At 36.7% G+C, this 23,341-nt stretch overlaps 1 protein-coding gene across 1 annotated transcript in view; it reads right to left on the bottom strand.

The window, feature by feature from the left end:
* The window catches only part of LOC136851917 (uncharacterized), a 74,702-nt gene extending 58,148 nt beyond the window's left edge, over window positions 1-16,554 (bottom strand). Inside the window, 2 exon segments of the mRNA XM_067126274.1 lie at window positions 12,294-12,731; window positions 16,499-16,554. Of these exon segments, the coding sequence (XP_066982375.1) occupies window positions 12,294-12,297 (4 nt within the window). The 5' untranslated portion in view covers window positions 12,298-12,731; window positions 16,499-16,554.
* Between the last annotated feature and the right edge of the window lie 6,787 nt (window positions 16,555-23,341).

Raw genomic sequence — 23,341 nt, 5'->3', positions numbered from 1 at the left:
ATATATATATATATATATATATATAATATATATATATATATATATATATATATATATATATATATTCCTCTGTCTTCCAAAAATTTTATAATTATGTAAAAGATTTTGCATTATCTAATTTTGTTCGGATGCTAATATGAAAACGCCTCCCTTTTCGGAACAGCTTCCGACCTGTCTCTTCTTTCCTACTGCGTTACTTCTCGTTTCGTTATGCAATTTTGTTCTACAGAACCCGCCCGATGCCGTGTGGTACTTACGGAATTGTTAGTAATACTGTTCTCAAAAAAACATCCACCCCTTCCTCTTTTCTACTGCAGTTATAAAGTCTTTTGGATATTTATATGGTACATACAAGTGTGTCCCAGCAAACCTTGCATTGAAGCTTTAAGTAGCAATGGTATACATGAATCTTCATTCTAAGATTCTTTCTTTTTTTTTTTTAATGCTCAGTGTGTTAACAGCATGAATGTGTTAGCTCTCTTGGGCTTGAGGTAATCAACCATTGCAGTTACTGAATCATCATCATCATCATCATCATCACAAAAGTAGTAAACACCATGGACTTCTTCTGGCAGGAAAGTGGAATAAGAAAAATACTGAAGTATGAATAGTAAAGGGGCAGTATACAATCAAACATGAGAACCATGTGTGACAACACGAAAGTCTAACCTGAAAATGTGCAGTCATGGATAGGAATAATCATAGTCGTAATGATAATAATACAAGTCATTTTAATATGTGAAATGATGACGGGGATGATGAAAGTGACGTAAATATGTTAGCTAGGGAGAATGAATAATAAAATAGAAGGAAAGTGCTTTTCATCAGTATTGGAAACGATTGGAAAAACGAAAAAGGAGCGAGTAAACACTGAAGAATTTAGAAATAAGCTAAAACATTCTCTCTCTCTCTCTCTCTCTCTCTCTCTCTCTCTCTCTCTCTCTCTCTCTCTCTCTCCAGTCTTATCCACAGTCTGGATCTTGCATGGCTCCGCTGACAGTTCTCATTATGTGCGCTGCTCTTGTCTCCTGTTCTACGAATTAACTTGGCCACAGCCCTGATTTAAATGGATATCTTAGGGGGGCAAAGAGGTAGCGATGTTAGGCGTCCCCACGAGCCGTAAGTATATATATATTCTATTATGGACGTCGAGAATACTTCCCCTCGTCCCTGGCAAAGCACGTCCCAAAGGAGCAGCCATCGATGTACAAGCAATTACGGCTTGGAGAGTAAGAGTTTAGTTTGAGGGTGGCAGATAGCAACCCGCCTTGCAATCATATTAAGGCAATGTAGATTCAGAACAGATTGTTTCTGTGCCCCGTATTGCAGATTTAACCATAGAGTCACCTCAAGCAACCCATTCGTTAGTACGCCATAGAAGATTCTGGCGAGGAACTTGGAAGTCGATAGAATATGACAAATCACTCTAGCGGGAAATAGCAAATTGGTTTCTCGCCTGAATCTACAGTTAAGGTTGTTGATCTATGTCGTAGGTGCACGGGAGAAACCAAGTGCTATTTTTCACTAAAGTAATTTTTCAAGTATCGATTTATATCGGATTCTTGAGCGAATCTACTGTCTTTCCTTTGTATTTTCATTCATTTGTTTCTGTCATCTTATTTTTTAGCAATAGGACCACTCAAGATACGTTTCAAATTTGATGTCGATAATTCATGGTCTCGACAGATTCATTTAATTATAATTCCTTGATTTATTTCGAATAAATCTTCTTTATTGATGATGTGTGGATTGTAACTGTTAAGTATATTGTGATCATGAGGCTTTGGTGCTAATCAGTCATATGTCATTTTTGGATGACGCTTTAAGCTTGATTTTTTATGCGTCTGTCTGTGTTGACGTTACTGTTTTACTTTTCAGTCTGTTTATCTATATTCCTGTTCGGTAATTTTAAAACTATTTTCCCACCTGAGGTTTCTTTCATTTTCCACCCTTTGATGTTGGCTGTAAACATAATGTTCATGCCTCCTCCTAGCTGGTTTTCTGATTGTACTTTCTGTTGGATCGAAACTATTTCCTGAGTGCCCTTTTAATCAGCTCACAAGATTTTACCTTTACTGACAATATATATGTAAGTCTGAGTGTCCTTCGGTTTGGAAAATAACACTGTAGCCTCAAATGATTCAGCGAGGCACATTGAGTTACGGTTCCCTCGGTGGAGAACTTGTCATATCACATTCCGTGACGGACCCATCTCAATCTACAACACCCATTTTCCCATGGTCACGTCTCTAACGTGAATTACTCGTTGCTGAGAGCGTATTGGCATCTTTACCTACCATGAAAACAATGATAATTTGTGGTTTATTTGAGTGAGCCCTGGCGAGCGTTTTTTTTTTTTTTTTTTCAAGAATAGCTTTTTGCTCGACAGGGAGCATAACGATGCATCGCTTGACTCTTCAGCCTGTGTGGCACGGTGCTGTAGAATCTCTCACTTTTTTCTCTTTCTTTGGCTCCCTACGGAGAAACCACCAACCAATAGCAAAGCCTTAAATTGATGGAGTGTCTTCCTTTTCTGCAGTAAGACGATTTCGCTTACTCAAGACCATTTAGAGCTTTTCTTAACTCTCACGGCCTATTTCTCAAGCAAGTAAACGATCCTTCGTAAGTCTTACTTTCCTCCCTCTCCTAAAATTGTTTCTTAGCGCAACTGCGAAGTTTTCCTCCTGTTACACCTTTCAAGCCTTTCTACTCTATTTTCCTTTCAGCGCCGAATGACCTCATAGGTCCAGCGCTTGGCCTTTGGCCAAAGTTCTATTTTCCACCCCATTCCATTGAGGTCTGAGAGAATTGAACATTTTCTTTCATAATCATCTGTCTGAACCTTAACGGAAGTTCTGCCTCGTGTACTTATTAAGAATTAAATTGTTTAGGAATTTTTTTTCTAGGTGATCATCAGGTTTTGATTCGTTTTATAATGGGAGGATTTCATCCACTTTCATGATTTTCATTGTACGATTTTCTTTGCCTTTCGTAATTTAGATAAAAAGAGTCTTCTCACCCGACAAAGCCTTAAATTGATGGAGTGTCTTCCTCTTTTGCAGTAAGGTGATTTCACTTACTCAGGACCATATAGAGCTTTTCTTAACTCTCACTGTCTATTTCTTAAGCAAATAAAAGATCCCTCGTAAGTTGGAATTTTTTCCTTTGAGCGCATAAAAAAATGGACGTCTCATACGGAGTTTATGAGTGATGATTCATTATTCGCGAAGGGCAGGAATTTCTTCCACAGTGTTGATTGACACTGAATTACCATTTACTTCAAATCCCTCCCATTACCTAAATGATGACTGGCATGAAAAGTGCTAAGCTTATTATCTCGAGTTACCTCAGCTATCGTTATCAAAAGTTGCAAACCATGGCTGCCATTTGGAAGAGGACATTTCCCGCTTTTTCCGCGGTTTGCTGGAAGACACTCGCTTGAGATGCATCTCCCTGCGTCTCGGAAGCAACAACATCCCTATGAAGGAGAGCTGCCATGTAGCGCCGATGTCTTGATGGGGTCCTTGTTCAGTGGCCGTGAAATTCTCGTCTTCATTAAGCCCGCAAACACATCTTTGAGGTATAGCGGGACTCTTTCTTCATGTTATGCGGCTGTTCATTTCCCCACAGTGTCTATTCATATGCGCTGGACGTTATTTTTACCCACTGTCCCATGTCACTGTCGTGCCGTGTAATCTCAAGGGATGAACTTCCAATTTTTTTTTTTTGTGTGGCTTCTCCAAGAGTTCATTCAACTTGAATATTGTACTCCAGACACACAGTATTCCCTCTGGTTTGTGTTGTAGTTACGTATCAGAAACCCATCTAATTTGATCTCAGTTTCTGCTTAATTTTAGGGAGGTTCCCTCATTCAGTCCTAGATGAAGGTCCCATTTATCCGGTAGTTTTTTTTTTTTTGTCATAACTGCATTTGAAAAGACTGACCATTAATGATTTCTTTAGTTAGCCTCATCTTAGTCCCATGAATATTTTCATCTATAATTCATTTCGTTATGATTTTTTCGTATTTCCTGTAACATGCTGATTCTGTGGCTTGTCTTTGACGTGATGGCTCCTAGATACTGATTAGAAGATATTCCTCTGCCGCGAAAAAGATTAATTTGATACTGAAGTTGGAAGATCACATAAGTGAGCTACACTTGATGGCTTCTCACATGATTATTTAAGAAGGGAAGTGAGTGTTGTTAGGCTTATAAAGTATGGAAGTCCTCTCTCTCTCTCTCTCTCTCTCTCTCTCTCTCTCTCTCTCTCTCTCTCTCTCTCTCTCTCTCTCTCTTACACACACACACACACACACACACGCGTGCTCATTGTTGAAGTGTCGATTGTGGCGTCGGACAAAGGTCTATTTGATTATCTTCAAGTGGAGACTTTCAGGTTGTTATTAAGGCTCGAGATTTTTAAACTTTTATTCTTAATAAAAGCTAGATAATACCTGAAGGTCCATCATCTGCTACATTTACTTGTTAGCGAGTATGTTTCCATTCCTTTTCATACGATGAGCAATTTTTCTAAAAAAATGTTATCCATTGAAAATGCAACGACATGAATTGATTAAAAAAAAAGTAAAAGACAACAAAAGTGCTCAATATGACTTTTAAATCACGAAGGGTCATTGCTGTGGCATTTAAGGTGTATCGGCAACCACGGACCATTCACAATCACGTTCGTTAGCACATGTTTGTGGTTCGGTGATCGAATATTGCAGCCTAGGCTACGCTCTCCTGGCCAAGAGGTTGGCCGGGGACGGGAGGGTCGAGGCGTCAGGCCTTGAGAATGCTTCATCGAGGCTCGATGATCAGGAGTTTTCCAGACTCTCACTTTGGTCTCCTAGCTAGACAGTTAATGAGGGGTTGTGCTGTGCTCCTTTTTTCCCGAGCCATTAAAAGGCTTCAAGAAGTGCGCCGGTATTTCAAAGAGACTCTTCCCCCCTTTTTTTTCTTGACTCTTTGATAATGCAAGTGTCTTTGTTCCTTAGTGATCATTTGTGGGGGGGGGGGCCTTTGAGAGGTTGGGGTTAATTTTTTTAATCGCTATCTACGGCAAAGTATTACTTTATCAGTATTAACCGGTTATGGTTTCATAATGCCAAGATGTTTGAAAAACGTTCGTGCTACATGGTCATATACCTTCATTTATTTATTTATTTTATTTCTTATTTATGTTATTTATTTACTTATTTTATTTATTTATTTATTTATTTATTTATTTTCATATGGCTAGTGAAAGTCCAGCGTATATTTGATTTAAGATGTCTTGAAAATTTTCGTAGTCTGTGTCTGTAATGGAGGAGGCAAAACCATACTGCATTCAAGAGAAACGAAGTTAACTATCATTATATCTCGGCCCTTAGCTGTTGACTGAGCTTCTAAAAGGAAGTTATTAATGTGAACGGAAGTAGTTTGTGTGTGTGTTTTTTTTTTTTTTTTTTTTTTTTTTTTTAGAGCCTCGATGGCCAAGTCGGTTAGAGCAGCAGCCTCGGACTTCATACAGGTCTGTGCCACGGGTTCAAATCCGCAGCCGACCGGTCAGAGAGGCGGACACTTTGCTATCCGTGTAGACACCCCGCTATTGTGTCTGTAATCAACCGATAGGTTGGCTTAAAAACAAATGGATGTTGCAGACTAATACACACACACAGACAATGCCAAATCAAAGTCCTTCAAAAGAAGGCATCGTGCTTACCTCATATAAATGGGAAAAAAGCACATTAAAAGAAAAAGGAAGTAGTTTGTGTTTTTGTTCAGTTAGTAGACATTAAATGCAATTAGAATATATTTACTTTGGTTTAAGGTATGCATACCTGTTAATTTTACGACATATATACATATGCACCTTGCCACTGAGGGAACTTTAATTGAAGGCACTATAGCAGACAGAGTAAGTTCATGTGGTCTCTGCTAGTTGTAGGAAATTTACTTTTTTTTTTAAGGACAGTTTTGGCAAATGAGATTTTCTTGTTGAATTTTAGGTTCAAGTAACTGAACCTAAAATTAAATGAGATTATTGATTATTTCTAAGTTTGGAATATTTACAGAATATTTATTTCCAGATTTTAGGTTTTGAAAGATGGATTGTTTGTCTGGTTGTAAAAGATTGAGGCTTGCTTCTTTAATATTAGGATTGAAAGAACTGGGCTATGTTTTTCATCTGATTTTCTTTGATTTGGGGTTTAAGAAAAGCAGTGTTTTTCTCATTGCAGAAACCTTTCATGATTTCAGGCTTGGAAGAATGAAAGACTCTCTTGTCAAGTCTTAGTTTCATGAGAATTTAAGACCTTCCTTTCCAGGTGCAGAGGAGATAGTCTTTCTCTGTTTTCAGTCTGAGACAGTAAAATTTCTCCATTTCTGTCAGTGCACTTCATGTGGTGCACTGTATGCATTACTGAAAGTTCTTTGCAGCGTCCCTTCGGCCCCTAGCTGCGACCCATTTCATTCCTTTTACTGTACCTCCGTTCATATTTACTTTCTTCCGTCTTACTTTCCTCCCTCTCCCAACAATTGTTCCATAGTGCAACTGCGAAGTTTTCCTCCTGTTACACCTTTCAAGCCTTTCTACTCTGTTTTCCTTTCAGCGCTGAATGACCTCATAGGTCCCAGCGCTTGGCCTTTGGCCAAAGTTCTATGTTCCACTCCATTCCATTGAGGTCTGAGAGAACTGAACACATTCTTTCATAATCATCTGTCTGAACCTTAACGAAAGTTCTGCCTCGTGTACTTATTAACAATGAAATTGTTTAGGAAATGTTTTTTCTAGGTGATCGTCAGGTTTTCATTCGTTCTATAATGGAAGGATTTCATCCACTTTCATGATTTTCACTGCACGATTTTCTTTGCCTTGCATAATTTAGATAAAAAGAGTCTTCTCACCCGAAAATATTTTTGGTTTTCATGTTTCTGGTTGGAAGGTTTCCCGTTGTTTTTAACGCTTGCAACCGGAAGTGTTCCTTTGCCAAAATTTTTCGAATATATTTTTATTTGGTTCCAGGGATTCTGGAGGTAAGATTTAACTCGTTTTTACCTTTGATTAGAGAATTGTCATTTTTCAAAGTTTGATTGGGATGTTTTCTTTTTGTGGAACGGGTGTTGCTTGCTGGTTTCCATACGATTCGAGGGAGACATTTTGTTTTTTCTGAGTGAATTATGGGGTGAAATCTGAACTGAAACATTCCCCATCAGTTATTTATGTTCTTGGGGCAACTGAATCGCTGTTTGTTACCGTTTCTATTCTGGACGATCATAATGTATGCGTTTAAGTGAACTTGAGACGCTTTTGAGAAAGTCTTGGGGTACCAAAATTGCCGAGATTTACGTCTGAAGTTCTGTCGTCTGTCTGTCTGTTATGTCTAGCTAGATTGCTGCCTGTCAAAAGAAGAAGAAGAAAAAAAGCAAATAAACAGTGAAATAAGAAAGCACAAAAGATCAGACTGAATGTCCATTGGATCCAGGAAGCTTTATGCTGTGAAAAAAGGGAAAATCTAAATAGAGACATGAAACGGTGCAATGTTGAAAAATGCAAAGGAAGAGGGGAGAATTTTTGGACGGGATTGGCAATGCTCGAGAATTATGGGGTTGGGGAAAAGCGGCTCTGAAATCAGATTGCAGTTACCAAGCGGCCTTCCAGGACTCTGCACTTTTTAGTTTCTTGTGCCTCGTTCCAGCCGTAACCACAGATACCACCTGTTTAAACTATTGCGCCAGAAAATGAATTAAACTAGTTTCTTCGGCGCAATCGAGTCGTCTGTACAGCCGCTACAGCGTATACTCAAGGCCACCGAAAATAGATCTATCTTTCGGTGGTCTCGGTACAATGCTGTATGAGCCGCGGCCCATGAAACTTTAACCAAAGCCCGGTGGTGGCCTATCCTATATCGTTGCCAGAAGCACGATTATAGCTAACTTTAACCTTAAATAAAATCAAAACTACTGAGGCTAGAGGGCTGCAGTTTGGTATGTTTGATGATTGGAGGGTGGATGATCAACATACTAATTTGCAGCCCTCTAACCTCAGTATTTATTAAGACCTGAAGGCGAACAGGAAAAGGGCGAACAGAATAAAGTGCAGACGGACAGACAAAGCCGGCACAATCGTTTTCTTTCACAGAGAACTAAAAACGCATTAGAACCTCAGCCTTTGTTTATGGAACAGCGAACACGAACACGAACAATTGTTGCTTTGAGCAGTTTAATGTTCAAGTTTAGTTTTGATGGTTTAATTAAGATGTAAAGTTTGTTCGTCCTGCCACCTACTGGTCAAAATTTGAATTAGGTGATCACTTTCCGGCCGTTCATGTGTCTTAACTGCATATCTCTTCTCCAACTACTGTCATCATTTTAAATCAGATGAAAAAGTTCACGATAAATAACTGCCTTGATGACAGTACCATTTATCCGCTCTCTTGAGTATATATATACTGTATATATATATATATATATATATATATATATATATATATATATATATATATATATATATATCAGCAGTTAGGTGAAGGATCATTCCATTATTCCTTTTCAAGGCACTTTATTGTTGCTGCGACGTTTCAGGACTAAAGTCCCATTTTCAAGCTATAAAAATAGAAGTTAAAAGTTCAAATAAAAACTCGGACTAAAATTAAGTAAAAAAAAAAACTTTATACATATATACAAATAATATAGAAGTAAAGTACAAAGGATAGGCCAAACTCCTAACGAACAATATTTAGCAATCTTGGAAACACTCTTTATTAAACAACTAGTTCCACAGTTAAACACCCAGTCTTCCTCAACACCTCTGTATCTCTCGTGAGTTTAATCGAAGCTGAACCCGGCCCGGATAGTCACTCGGTCTGTGCCTTCAGCACCTTATGGTAGTTACTCCTCCCTATCCTTTGTACTTTACTTTTATATTATTTGCATATATGTATAAAGTTTTTTTTTTTACTTAATTTTAGTCCGAGTTTTTATTTGAACTTTTAACTTCTATTTCTATAGCTTGAAAATGGGACTTTAGTCCTGAAACGTCGCAGCAACAATAAAGTGCCTTGAAAAGAAATAATGGAATGATCCGTCACCCTAACCTGCTGATGTCTACCGGTTGATAGAACCCTCTCAATCCTCACTATATATATATATATATATATATATATATATATATATATATATATATATATATATATATATATATATATATATATATATACATATATATAATACACACATTATATATACGCATATATATATTGCTACAAATCTCTGTAGACGTTTGATAATCATATATGCAATCAGCCAGGAAAATGGTGAAAAGAAATGACTTGAACCAAGCGCTTTCATATAATTCTATACCTCAGTACGTGCCTCCCATGAAACGTAATGACAAAATAATAATATTGAAGATTTAGATGATAATAACATGAATAAATATAAAAATGGGAAAAATAAAAAAAACCGATTAAAGAAATAATATGTATAATATGAAAATTGGTGCCCCCCATGAAATGCTCTGGATCCCCTGGTGTACCTTGTGTAAAGCCCGAAAAACGTTTTACGGATTGACGAAAGCTGAAAAGTCCGAAAACGAAAATCTTTTAGTGCTTCCTTTTTTTACTTGTTGCAATAACATCCCGAGACAAGTCAAGCCACTGGGTATTAATGTTGTGTTTAAAACGCTACAGGAACTGTTAGAAACTTGCTAATTAGACATTCACCGGGAAATGGAACAGGATGTATTTATAAGATTCCGTGTAGACAATGTAATAAAACTTACGTAGGACACAGTGGGAAGACGCTGGCTGTTCGATTAAAACAACACAGATATAGTGAAGAACTGTAATATGTCAAATGCATTATTTGTACACATGAATAATAGTAATCATGGTATTAATTGGACTGAATCAAAGGAAATTATGTTTTGCAAAGATCTAGTGAAAAGAAATTTAATAGAATCCTGTATAATTAAAAAGACTGTGACAATTTATTGAATAATTAGCTTAGGTTTATATGAAGCAGATGAAATTTTAACGAAGGGTATTTTAAAAGAAGTAGGCTTTTGGGCATCACCAATGTTTGGTACTTGCTAATGTAGTTTGTCATTTAGCTGTTTGCGTTGCTTCGAAGTCTTCTTGACACTTGTACCTGAACCCTGATAAGTGTAGAAATACATGGAAGCGCTTGGTTCCAGTAATTTCTTTTCACCCTTCTCCTGGCTGATTGCATATATACAGTATATATATATATATATATATATATATATATATATATATATATATATATATATATATATATATATATATATATATATCACTACATCTAAACCAAAGGCAGTGATGCCATACGCACTGAATGATTATAATTCCTAATGGGTGGAAGTTAACGCAGAAGTATAGTGAATTTGATATTAAGTGATGATATTCGTGGCTTAAAATTTGTGAGCGTAAATAAGTGACAAAAACTCACGATGACTCATAAAAATGTCAGCAAAGGCAGGCTAAGTGATGTAGGGTGTTTAACCCTATTTCAGTTACATGTAATTGAAAATAAAGAAATTGTCTTCAGTTACCAAGTTCAATAGGTGTTCAAGCTCTTTCTTTGATAGGTTTCGAAATTGTTCACCATATTCATAGACAGTGTTACCAATTATTTTAATAGTCTCTCTTGTAGGGATGTTGGCATAGAGAGATTCTGTGTCAAAGATGGTCATGACTGACTCACGTGGTGCAACCTCTTTCATTCCTTTTACTGCACCTCCGTTAATATTCTCTTTCTTCCATCTGACTTTCCACCCTCTATAATAATTGTTTCATAGCGCAACTGCGAGGTTTTTCTCCTCTTACACCTCTCAAACCTTCTTACTGTCAAGTTCTCTTTCAGCGCTGAATGACCTCATAGGTCCCAGCGCTCGGCCTTAGGCCTCAACTCTGTATTTTTCTCTTTGGCATCTAGTCACGACTGGTGTTTCCGGTAATTCTAAACCTGTTATGTAATCGAAATGCGTTTTAGAATTTCTCAGGCTTTATTTGTTTCTTGACGGGTGGATGAATTTCGATAGTTCGTAGCTTGGCGTATTTGTGAAAGATAAGAGAGGTCGGATTGGAACGTTTTGTTTGTCAGTCTTAGGTGAACCATACATTATTTATTCGCGGTGAAGTTATGCATTATCCCTTGTGAAGTACCCAGTTGCAGAGCGTTCTTTGTAATCATCTTGTGTAATAACATTTTTCACTGTTACATTTTTATGGTTGTCTATTTTAACATTGTTTTTTATTTTATTTTTTTTTTGTGGTTCCTTTAGTAGAGACGTGTGTTACATTCATGCCTTATTCTTATTTCAGCTGTTTTGGAAAATGACACCAGAGTGGGGCGGAAATTGTCAAATTAAAGAATTGAAAATGCCCTTTAGTTTTTATGTATATATATATATATATATATATATATATATATATATATATATATATATATATGTATATGTGTGTGTGTGTGTGTGTGTGTGTGTGTGTGTGTGTGTGCTTTGGTTTCATATATATTATATATATGTATGTATTATATATATATATATATATATATATATATATATATATATATATATATATTATATATATATATATATATATATATATATATATATATATATACATGTGTGTGTGTGTGTATGTCTGCGTGCGCGCGTAGCGAAAAAATATACAGCACATTGTACGATTTTGTTTGATGGCGTTAGCTAAAGATGTAAAATGTATTTTACTGACAAGCGCAATTTATGGTTGGGCTTGTGAAAATGATTAACATGGTTTCAGTAAGACCAATATAAAACAATGAACTCTGCCATAAATATATATTTGTTTTGCTCGGACTTACCTTAATTTTCGACTCATATATCTAAAAGGAACTGACCGGGTAGAGTTTTGTAGAAACATAAGTCATCATTTACTCTGAAGATGTGTATATCTAAACGTGATTATTGTATGTATATTTTGAAAAGATTCAGCCTATTATGTCGCTTTTATTTTATGTATTTTGTTTATCTTGATTAGGGTCATATTTTTGCGTAGTTTCTTTTTTATGGATAGTGGGTAAAGATAAGAACTTGAATGGAATATTATAAATCTACATTTGTCAAGGTTCATAGGGTAAAAAGGGGCTAGATGGACCGTTCTGTTATCATTTTCAAGTCAGTCACCAGTTTCTCAAATAAGAGAACGCACTTCATTTCCCTTGAAGGAGAAGGAAGTGGAAAAAGGACCTGTATTCTGGCTATTGCAAGAAAAATGTAGGTGAAAAACAGGATTGTTGAACACTTACCCATCTTGAGGTCGTCAGCCTGAAGGCAGTTATGACGAAGAAGAAGAACGTCGAGTGCAGCCCAGTAGTAGTAGTAGTAGTAGTAGTAGTAGTAGTAGTAGTACCAAGAAGTGCACGTCTCCTTTGCTTGTGTATCGGCTCCACCTTTGTTCTTGAGCTCGTTACACTCGCCGGTTGGTTTCTGACAAGTGTTTCGTTTCAGTCTTGACACGGAATTAAGAAAGACTGAAGAAAATCAGGCTCAGACGTGCGCATAGTGGAAAAATATTGAAATTTGTTTTTCATGTGTGTATATTTCGTCACACACACACACACACACACACACACACACTGTCACGCACATTTAATGACTGAAGTTTGCAAGGCGCTGAATCACTTCACTAAATCTTTAACCTTTCTTTTTAATAGTCTTCCTTTGGTTTCACCCCTCACTATCATCTGAAAAGGAAGAATTTATTATTTCATAAAGTCTTCATCCATTATTTTTTTTTCACTCAGCACATCTGATGTGTAATGTATAATTGATGTTTTTTGTATATATGATGTTTGGCGCGTACTTAGATCCTGTGTATGCATAATCATAAGTTTGAAAAAAGGTTATAGAATTCGTTGGCACTGCAATGCTTTTATTTCTGTTTGTGTTGTTCAAAGCTTGTGTCTGGTTGTGGGTTGCAATTTGACGATCTATAGCAAGTTTGCATTTCTCCTCTATCGCTTAAGTGGCTGTCATTAAATAAAAAAAATTGCACGCACATACAAACACACATTTTTATTCATATTTTTATATTTAACCTCGCCCTATTTAGTATTTTTTCGATATATACTTTTTTTTATCTTATGTTTATACTCTCACCGAGATGTTAGGCAGCGCCATAGCTTTTTGTCTTGGTCACTAATAATAATAATAATAATAATAATAATAATAATAATAAATAATAATAATAACAAACCGCCACGTTAAATGAGACGTGTGAGAAAACCGCAATCCGGAACTTGACATGAAAATACAGTCAGTTGGATATAGTGCTTAATATTTAGTTTTCACAAAAGCTTACTCTTCGTAATATTCCATATTAAAATAAAAATTTCACTTTTAAAAAGAAGAAATACCAATATGCAATGCGCGCATGCCCGCAAAACGGAAACAGCTGTAATCCCACAGCCGGGATTACTTGGTGGTCTGATCGATGAATGGAGTGATTACGTTCTGAAACTTAAGCATGTTTAATTAACGTTTTTATTTTAACTTTTTTTTATTTTAATCGAAGTGATTAACGTAGCAGATTATCAGACAGTGTGCTATTACCGACTATAAAAGGATAGGTGATAGTTGTGATAAATTTTACTTATCGTCTGGGTAAGTAACATTTATGATATGATAATGATCGTTTTCCGTTGATTGGCGTATTTCTTAGTGCGTATGTGTCTGCTTTAAGAGTTGTTTTCAGAAAAAGAAAAAACGCCCTGGTTTTTGGTCACAAGTGTTCAGCCCGTTGTGGCTGTGTGTAATATAAGTAGTAATTATAGATGATTTAGAGATAAGTGAACACTCAACACGGAGGAATGAAAGTTCTAGTCTCGGTACATATGTCCTGACGTACACTAGCGTACACACGCACATACATACATATATAGATGATATATATATATATATATATATATATATATATATATATATATATATATATATATATATATATATATATATATATATATATATATATATATATATATATATATATATATATATATATATATATATATATATATATATGCATAACTGAATCACGAAAATATGGAACGTGATGAATACATAAATAAAGATAAAATCCACGAAGGAAACGGAAACACTGGAGTGCTGCGAGGCCTTTCGACACTGCGTCCTTTACTTAGGACGTAGTGTCGAAAGACCTCGCAGCACTCCAGTGTTTCCGTTTCTTCGTGGATTTTATCTTATATATATATATATATGTGTGTGTGTGTGTGTGTGTGTGTGCTTATTAAATACATATACTAAGCATATGAGACAGAGGGACGCCATTTACACACATGTGTTAAGGGTGAATTAAAGTTTTGCGCACTGGCCCACTCTTCGATCGCTATTGACAATTAGTAAGCCCACAGAAAATGAGTTGTTTTCCGTGATAAATGGCCCGTTATACGGCATATAAACTATAGTGCAGCCAGGTTTATGTGTACAGTAGTGCTGTAAATCCACCTCCGTAATTCTAGGAACCTTCAAACGTCTGTCATTGTGTAAGGTATCAGATAGGGAAGGCGAGAGCGAAAGGGCTGAAAAGATTGACGCGTTGTTTACTTGGACTAACCCACGAAAGAGTAATTCTTGGTCCTCAGTAACTGTACACATGGTATATAGATTGCATTCTTACAAAAAGATCCTTCTTGCAGTCTATATTTTCTTGTACTCTTCTGTCTAGGGATTCCTCTGCATTATTCCTCGAGAGGATGAGATTTGTAATAAGAAGACTGGTCCAGTTAAAGCTTTATTCACGATAGTTATGGAAATATTCTCTTGGTTTAATCACGCTTAATGTAAGACTTGGAAAAAGCATATATGACGACCGTATCTTTTCTTCCTATCTCAAAAAATTTTATTAAACAAAAATAACTAAGAACTGTATTTATATTTCAGGTCTTTGTTTACTGGTCTTTAATACCCAGGTTCTAAGACTACCTGTATTGAGAGTTATCTGTTCATGCACGCCAGTTTTGCTGATAACGTGGAATATGATGAACGTGGTGAGTAATTAAGCAGTCAGAAACGTTATGTAATGTGATGATGAGGAGTTTTATGAGATTTAATTTTCAAGAAATGGATGTTGAAGGTTTGACCACCCCCGGCCCTCCCCCCCACCAAAAAAAAAAAAAAATCCGTTTGTTTGCAAAAATTACCTTTCAATATTTTTCCCCCTGATTATTGTTTTTGTCCCACTGGATCAACATTTCCGCTCGATTTGATTTCTCTAAGACGTCAGACTGGCTATCACAAGTCTGTAAAAGTTAAGTATACCTTAGTTTCACCAGACCAATGAGCTGATTAACAGCTCTCCTAGGGCAACGGGACCTGCAGCTTATTGTGGAATCCGAACCACAATATGACGAAAAATGAATTTCTATCACCGGAAATAAATTCCTCTAATTCTTCATTGGCCGGTCGGAGAGTCGAACGCTGGGCCAACAGCGTGCTAGCCGAAAGCTCTACCCACCCCTCCAATGAACTTCACAAGTCTGTAGCAGCCAGACTTCCGGTAAACTTATACTTAGTTTTTATCTAGTTGCTGTTGTGGATGGCGCAGTATCTGCTTACTTCGCCACCTTTGATGGTTTTTTCAAGGTATCTATATACTCGCTCCTTTATTGGTGATCTTCAGCTGATTTCCTTTTGCGTCTTCCGTCTTTTATTCAGTCTTGCGTTGCTCCTTATATCATCCCTGATCTTAAGACTGACTGCGTGATTGATTTATGCAAACTGGCACGTCTGAAGAGGAGTCTTGTAACAGTGACAGTAGTTTCCACATATGTCTGTGTTTAGTTTTTCTGTTTTTGTTTCTCTTATATTCTGTCAACTATCCTGTTTATATCCTGTTAACTATTTGGCGCTGGAGTTCCAACTAGATTCAAGGAGATCAGTGTCCGGGTAAATGCACGGGGTTCGGTTAAAGACCCTTATTATTCTGATGGTGTTTTGGTGTTCTGTCTCTTTCGCCTGTACATGTGTTGGCACAAAGCATTGAAATCTGTGGAGAACTGGACCCATGTAGAAAGAATCACTCTGAAGTGCTGTCCCACATTTCTGAGAGCGTGTGACCACGGATGGCTTCTTCAGCCTTTACTTAATAGAAATAAGCCTTGAACAGGAATTTTACAAAGCGAAGAGACAGATGTAGAGCAGTGGTTTACTTTTGGAATGGCCCCTTGTCAAGTTCAGTTAACCTTGGCGTGAATGACTGAATGGTTTACGAAAGTAAAGGCCGTCAGGTCAAGCACTGGGGCTACTTTCGGCAATTCAGCTCTTAAGACAGTGACAAGAGGGAGTTGGAGTGGCTTGACGGTGAGATAAGCGATCCAGAAAATAAAAGAACTAGAACAAAACACCACATTTCCATTAAGACGTAATAATTAGAGAGGCTGGAGAGCGAGACTGAAGAAAGGAAGCGGGAATGGTGGTAGAGCGAAGGGCTAACCTTGGCTAGATATCCTTTCAGAGCGTGTTACGGCGTCTTGCTCAAGAGGGAATGAACAGACGACGGTGATGTATCCGTGTCACCGCAATTCTGTTATGCACTTAGACGGAGGACCGCTTACGACACAATGCATTGCATTGTGGTCTGCAGTTAAGGCTGTGCATTTAGCTTCCATCTTAATTCTAGTGCTGTAGACTGGTTGCATGTTTGTGGGCCACAGCGCTGGCTGTAAATTAGTGCACCCATTAGCCTCCACCTCATAAGCGAATGAGCTGTCACGTATCTGTGAGTGACAGGGTTTATCGACGAAGGGATTGAGAATCAACCTTGGACGTCCGCCTACCGCCCCCCCCCCCCGACCAATTCCAGCACCAACTAAGAATAACTGAACATCGTAGGCTGATGCGGTCACAGGGTCTGACATTGCGGCATTTAGTAATTTACTGCCTGTCCTTTTCTTTATTTTTAACTTCGTGTTAAAGAGTAATTGGTAATTTTAACACCTTCAAGTCTGATCTATCCTTTTGCCAAACGATTTCAGATCGTCTTTGCTATGGACTGAAGTAAGTGTACGGATTTCTTTTGTGTCTGTGCACGTATGTATATATTGAACCGCCTATCTAATGCGTGCTCACTCATACACACACTCATGTACGTATTAACTCTTCTCGGGTAGTCGACCACTAGGGTCGTAGTCTGTTGAAGTAACGCAAACGCACACATATATATTTATATAATTACATTCGTATATGTACATTATATATATCATATATACAGTATATATATTATATATATATAATATATATATATAATATATATATATATATATATATATATATATATATATATATATATATATATATATATATATATATATATATATATATATATATATATATACATATATATATATATATATATATATATATATAACTAGATAGGTGCACAGACAGACAGGTGGGTAGATTTACGTCCGTAAAAGGATGATGATAGGAAGTTTTACGTAAAATCGAAGTATATGAACAAGGCTTTTGCGTCTTCGTGAACACGCGCCAAGGAAACGTGGGTGCTGACCTCTCTAATATTCAAAATGGATATTGTTCACCGTCGATACTCTTGGCTAAGAAAAAAGAAAATGTCTGCAACCAAAGGAAATTCTTTATTTGTCCTTGTATCGTGGAGAGAACGGTGCCATGATTGCTACTTTGCTGAAGAATAGACAATCGACGTACAGCAACACGCAAATGAAATGAATAAGGGGAAATCAACAGCTTAAAATTACAAGACATTGATAAACCTTCGGTATACTGCACTATATTTTATAATAATCCCGTCACACTGCATATATATATATATATATATATGTATGTATGTGTTGTTTCGCCAGAAAGTAGAAATGTATGGGGCAAATAACCTCGCCCAAAATACTTGTTAGACAATTCCCTTAAGAGAACTCCCTTTGAATGAAAAATAACTTACACACACACACACACACACACACACACACACATATATATATATATATATATGTAACGTTTACACACACACACACACACACACACACACCGACGTTCGTTCTCGATGTAAGTCAGTTTATTTCCGTGAAACACATGCTCATGTGTTCATTATTTCAACATCTGAAAATATATATATATATATATATATATATATATATATATATATATATATATATATATATATATATATATATATATATATATATATATATATATATATATGTGTGTGTGTATATAGCCTATATAAGAAATTTAAAGACCCATAAAAACGCGACCCGCACAACGAAACGACACTGTATTTTGCTTGACAATGCTTGAGCCCTGATTATAGGTGAATGTGCTACGCGACAGTCATATTTTTATGGAAGTGAACCGCTGCCTGGTTGCTGGTTTGTTGAGTCCGGTGGGCGTATCCGCTGGAACGCTTGCCTGAGAATGGGTCTTATTATTAACTCATTCCTGAAAGACGGTTTTTAGTGTAAGCCTGATGGATTCACGTTGGCTGTTTGACTGATGATGGCCGATTCTAGAATGGTCCATCTGTACGGGCAATCTGGACCCCTCTTAACGCTTTGACTGAAAAAACGTTGGACGATATCTTTATTTTCCCGGACAATAACTGGATTTGTTTTTCCATAGACTTAATATGCACGTGCCAGCCATTAAGTGTAAAAACAAATGGGAAAAAGAAGGTTAATTTTCTTTTAAAGATGTTGTAGATGTTTTTATCAAATGAGAACAGGCAAAATATGCATTCACTGCATATAAGAAGCCATCTTTCGCTGTTTCCTATGTCCACTTCCCAAGTTATCATATATCTCATTAAAATTTAATCATGGTTCTCTGCAATCTGTGTCATAGGGGCTTAGGATATGTTCGCGTGGTATCTGAAAAAATAATTTAGTACAGTTCGTCAACATGTGACCCAGTTACTCTAGCCCGCATAAAGTGTCGTTGAGGCTATCAGTAAAACGAACAGACTGTGTTACGGAGATTCCACAGATACCGGACAAATAGACTTTAACGATAGAATAAATCCCCCTTATGTTGAGAGCATCAAAAAAACATATGAAAATCTTAGATCTTATAACGTATTTATGTTTCACTTTTCTAAGTCTGTCGGTATCCACTCATTAATGTACATCCAAAATAGAGAACAAGCAGATGACCGTGTTTATAAAATCCTATGCAATAATTGTAGTGGGATTTACGTTGGGGAGACAGGTGGGATCCTTCCCATAGACAGTATTTTAAGCATAAACGATGAGTCAGATTTGGCTCAGGAAACTCGGTTTTTTCTTTTTCGTACATATAATGGACACTGGCCAATCCATAAGCTAGAGTTGGGCTGAGATTTTGAAATCTGCTATTATCAGACAAACAGGGAGTATATAATTCTCAAGTATATTCTAGAAACCGGGTTTGATGGACGACTGATATTAATTCGCAAACAAGTGTTCCGGCGGACACGCCCACCAGACGTTGCACAGGTGAGAGGTAATTTGGAAGCTCCAAACAGCAGCGGGCTCATTTCCGCTATCATCAACGTCGTCTATTTCATTCCTCTACAGGTATATATGCTACGGAAAATAAGCTTGTCGCTTACTACATTCACCAGTGATCAGGAATGAAGTGGTGTTAACCGAAATATATAATTTTGTCAAGTAAATAATGGTTTTATGAGCTTTCATATTAGTGGGCCTTTAAACTTTGTAGAACACAAGTAGATTACAGTAAAAAGAAATTCCTATCTGTCTGTCTATCTATCTATCTATCTATCTATCTATATATATATATCGTTAATGTGTGTATACACAAATATATATATATATATATATATATATATATATATATATATATATATATATATATATATATATATATATATATATATATATATATATATATATACATTGTGTTTGCATGCAATGGCTTAGTGTTACAGCACTGGCCCCATATTCGCAAGGCTCTTGGTTTGATTCTGATCTACCTCTTAGCAGCTGATCAAACTTCGAATGACCAGATCGTTAGCTTGCGTCTCGAATAAAGGATATAGGGCTGGCAACTTCGTCCCTAACTCTGTGCCCTTGTGACGCCAGTCCCTCCGTGGGTAAAAAATGTTTAAGAATTATCGTGTCCCAGAGAACTCCACCATATTCTTGAATTGCAAAACATCTTAATCGACAGAGCTCTTCACACTATATTATTGACGGTGAGTTTCCCGTCTTCAGGTTTCTGCCATTATTCTGACATTGACTTGATAATGATTTCCGCATTTGTTCCCTCACAGATGATCCCTTCCACATAAGGCCAGACGCTCAGTTCACAGGGGAAGGGGATGGTTAGGGGGGTACCGGACAGGTGGGGGTTCTAACAAAGCTGCAACGTCATTTTCAGCATTCCGTACGATGTTTAACGTCTCTTGACACGTGGTGTAAATTCAGCTCCTGATGCTTATTGCGGGACGTCGTCTTATGATTGTTTTTAGAAGAGAGAGAGAGAGAGAGAGAGAGAGAGAGAGAGTACTACCCTCTCGCTCTTGGAATCAAGTCATTTTCCTTTTTATTGGCATTTAGTGATAAACATGTTATTGTCGGGTAGACATTTGTCAAGTAATTTTCCTTTTTATTATCATTCAGTGATAAACATGTTATTGTCGTGTAGACATTTGTCAAGTGATTTTTCCTTTTTATATTCCATTTAGTGATATATTTGTCAATGCCGTGTTGAGGTTTGTTTTATCGTCGTTGCTCGGAAACCATCAATTTTCCTCACACAATCCTTGTCAAACGTTCAGAGAACAATATTGTAAAAAATGCCTGTTTAACAACGTGACGGTTGCCAACTTCATTTTTTCTAATTGCAAGTTTTGAAGACAGGTTTCTGGGAACTTCGTTTTAACGAATGAGCACAAAGATTATTCCTTCTCTTTTTAAGAAGGACTTCAGTCGGAACTTATCAAAATTAGACAGCCACCCCCTTCTACCTCTGGCATCTTTGTTGATGCTGCAGGTTCGAGGAAAATGTATCCTGTATTCACCTTGTGACCTACAGTTGCAAAGTGAATTTGGATTCCGGATATGATTGACATGATGAAGACGAGGAAACCGCTGAATTAACTTAAGGCAAAATGCAGTCTTCGCACCAAAGAGAATCTCGTGTTGTCGCAAACTCCGAAACCGTATGCATTAGCCACAAAAGTTACATCAGATATGGAGATGTTTAATTTACACAACAGAACACAGCATTACTTCTCTTGGCTTCCAAGATTGTTAACATTTCAGTGCCACTAACTTCTTGGATACGGTGGACAGGTGTGGCATAGTAATCACTCCATCGAAAGTTTCGTCACAGAGATGATGTACAAACTGATCACCGAAGCTTTTTTAGAGGCAGATATAGCAGCCGGATGTAACGTTCTAGTCAAGGCTCGTTGGAAGCAACTGAAACAAAGTCAGCCACGTTGATATTAATGTTTTCGTGGGGGAAACTCACGAACTGTTGTTAGTCTCAAGGCTGCAGCGAACGACTGCCCTGATCAAAGTCGGTTTTGGAAAGTATAATTCCACAGGTGTGTACCCACAGTTGTTGGTGTTGTTGCTCGTAATAAAAAAGTGTTTGTCTGTTAAGCGTCCTGAAGCCGTTGCTACAGTTTGAAGACAAATGATGATAACTGTCATCGTTACTACGTGGGACCAGGTGTTGACGAATTTGTAATAGCATCAAGAAATTCTCTCTCTCTCTCTCTCTCTCTCTCTCTCTCTCTCTCTCTCTCTCTCTCTCTCTCTCTCTCTCGTCAAAGATTTTTTATTCGCCTGTCTGGATATAAAAGTGACGTGTAAGCATATAGGAATGTCATAAGGGATAGCGGAAGTGCTATTAATATATGATATATATAGATATATAATATATATATATATATATATATATATATATGATATATATTATATATATAATATATACTGTATTATATGTATGATATATAAATATATATATATATATATATATATATATAAATTATATATATATATATATATATATATAATATAATATAATATAATATATATATATATATATATATATATATATATATATATATATATATATATATATATATATGATATAGATATAGATATATAGGCACAGAGATAAATTTAAGATAAAGTTAGATAGGTTGATTTGGATTTTTTTGTGAAAATTTCAGTATTAATTTTTCTTTCTACTGATAACTGCTGTTGTATTTAAACATAATCCACATGCAATAAAAGAACTAGGCACATTTATCATGTACTAAAATACTTAATTGCAACAGAGAATTTTTATTTTAACCTCCAGATATACGTTGGAAAATTGGTAGTTAACAAGTGTTCTTATTTTTTTTTTTTTTTTTTTGCATTGGAGGGGAAAATGTAAGGAATTTTGCAGGCACTTCTTGATTTTCAATGCCATAATGAAAAGGGGTCCCGTAGGGGGTTAGTGCCATCAGTGCGCCTCAGGCGGTGCACTGTAGGAATTACTTAAGGTTCTTTGCAGCTTCTCTTTGGCCCCTAACTGCAACCCCTGTAATTCCTTTTACTTTATCTCTGTTCATATTATCTTTCTTCCTTCTTGCTTCCCACCCTCCACTAACAATTGTTGTACAGTGCAACTGGAAAGCTTTCCTCCTTTGCACCTGTAAAACCTCCTTCACTCTCAATTTCACTTTCAGCGCTGAATGACCTCGTAGGTCTCAGCGCTTGGCCATTGGCTTAAATTTGATATTCCAGTTCCAGTGATGGAAAGAATTTTCAACTATTCGGGTGTGAAGTGAGGACCAAAAGGTTCATATGAAATCTCTCCTCCGAGCCAATTGATTCTGTGCAATTATCGTCATCAATTTTTTAGTTGGGCAGTCAATGGCTTCACAGTCACTTTAGAAGTCGGGATGCCTAAGTAAAATCAGAAATATCTCAATAGCATTTTGAAAGTTTCTTGGGAGTCATAGGAAAAAGAAGAGACATTAGTTTTTCCGATTACATTTTGCGTATTCATACTTTGCAAATTTTTTGGGGAGTGAATGATGTGTATGAAACGATTTAAATGTTAGCTTGGTCCTCCTAGCTTTCAGGTCTAAGGTGATAAAATACCCCAAACTTTCCTTAAATAAAATAAAACTACTGAGGCTAGAGGGCTGCAATTTGGTGTGTTCGATGATTGGAGGGTGGATGATCAACGTACCAATTTGCAGCCCCCTGGCCTCAGCAGTATTTGATATTTTATATCTGTTAATAATATCATGGGTACAGTCGCCTCTAGTTATACATAAGCACGTACCCCGTGACACTAA

This window comes from Macrobrachium rosenbergii, chromosome 24 (genome assembly GCF_040412425.1).
Source record: "Macrobrachium rosenbergii isolate ZJJX-2024 chromosome 24, ASM4041242v1, whole genome shotgun sequence".
Taxonomy (NCBI): Eukaryota; Metazoa; Arthropoda; class Malacostraca; order Decapoda; family Palaemonidae; genus Macrobrachium; species Macrobrachium rosenbergii.
The sequence above is the reverse complement of the archived record's forward strand: the minus strand, read 5'-3'. Positions and strand labels throughout refer to the sequence as shown.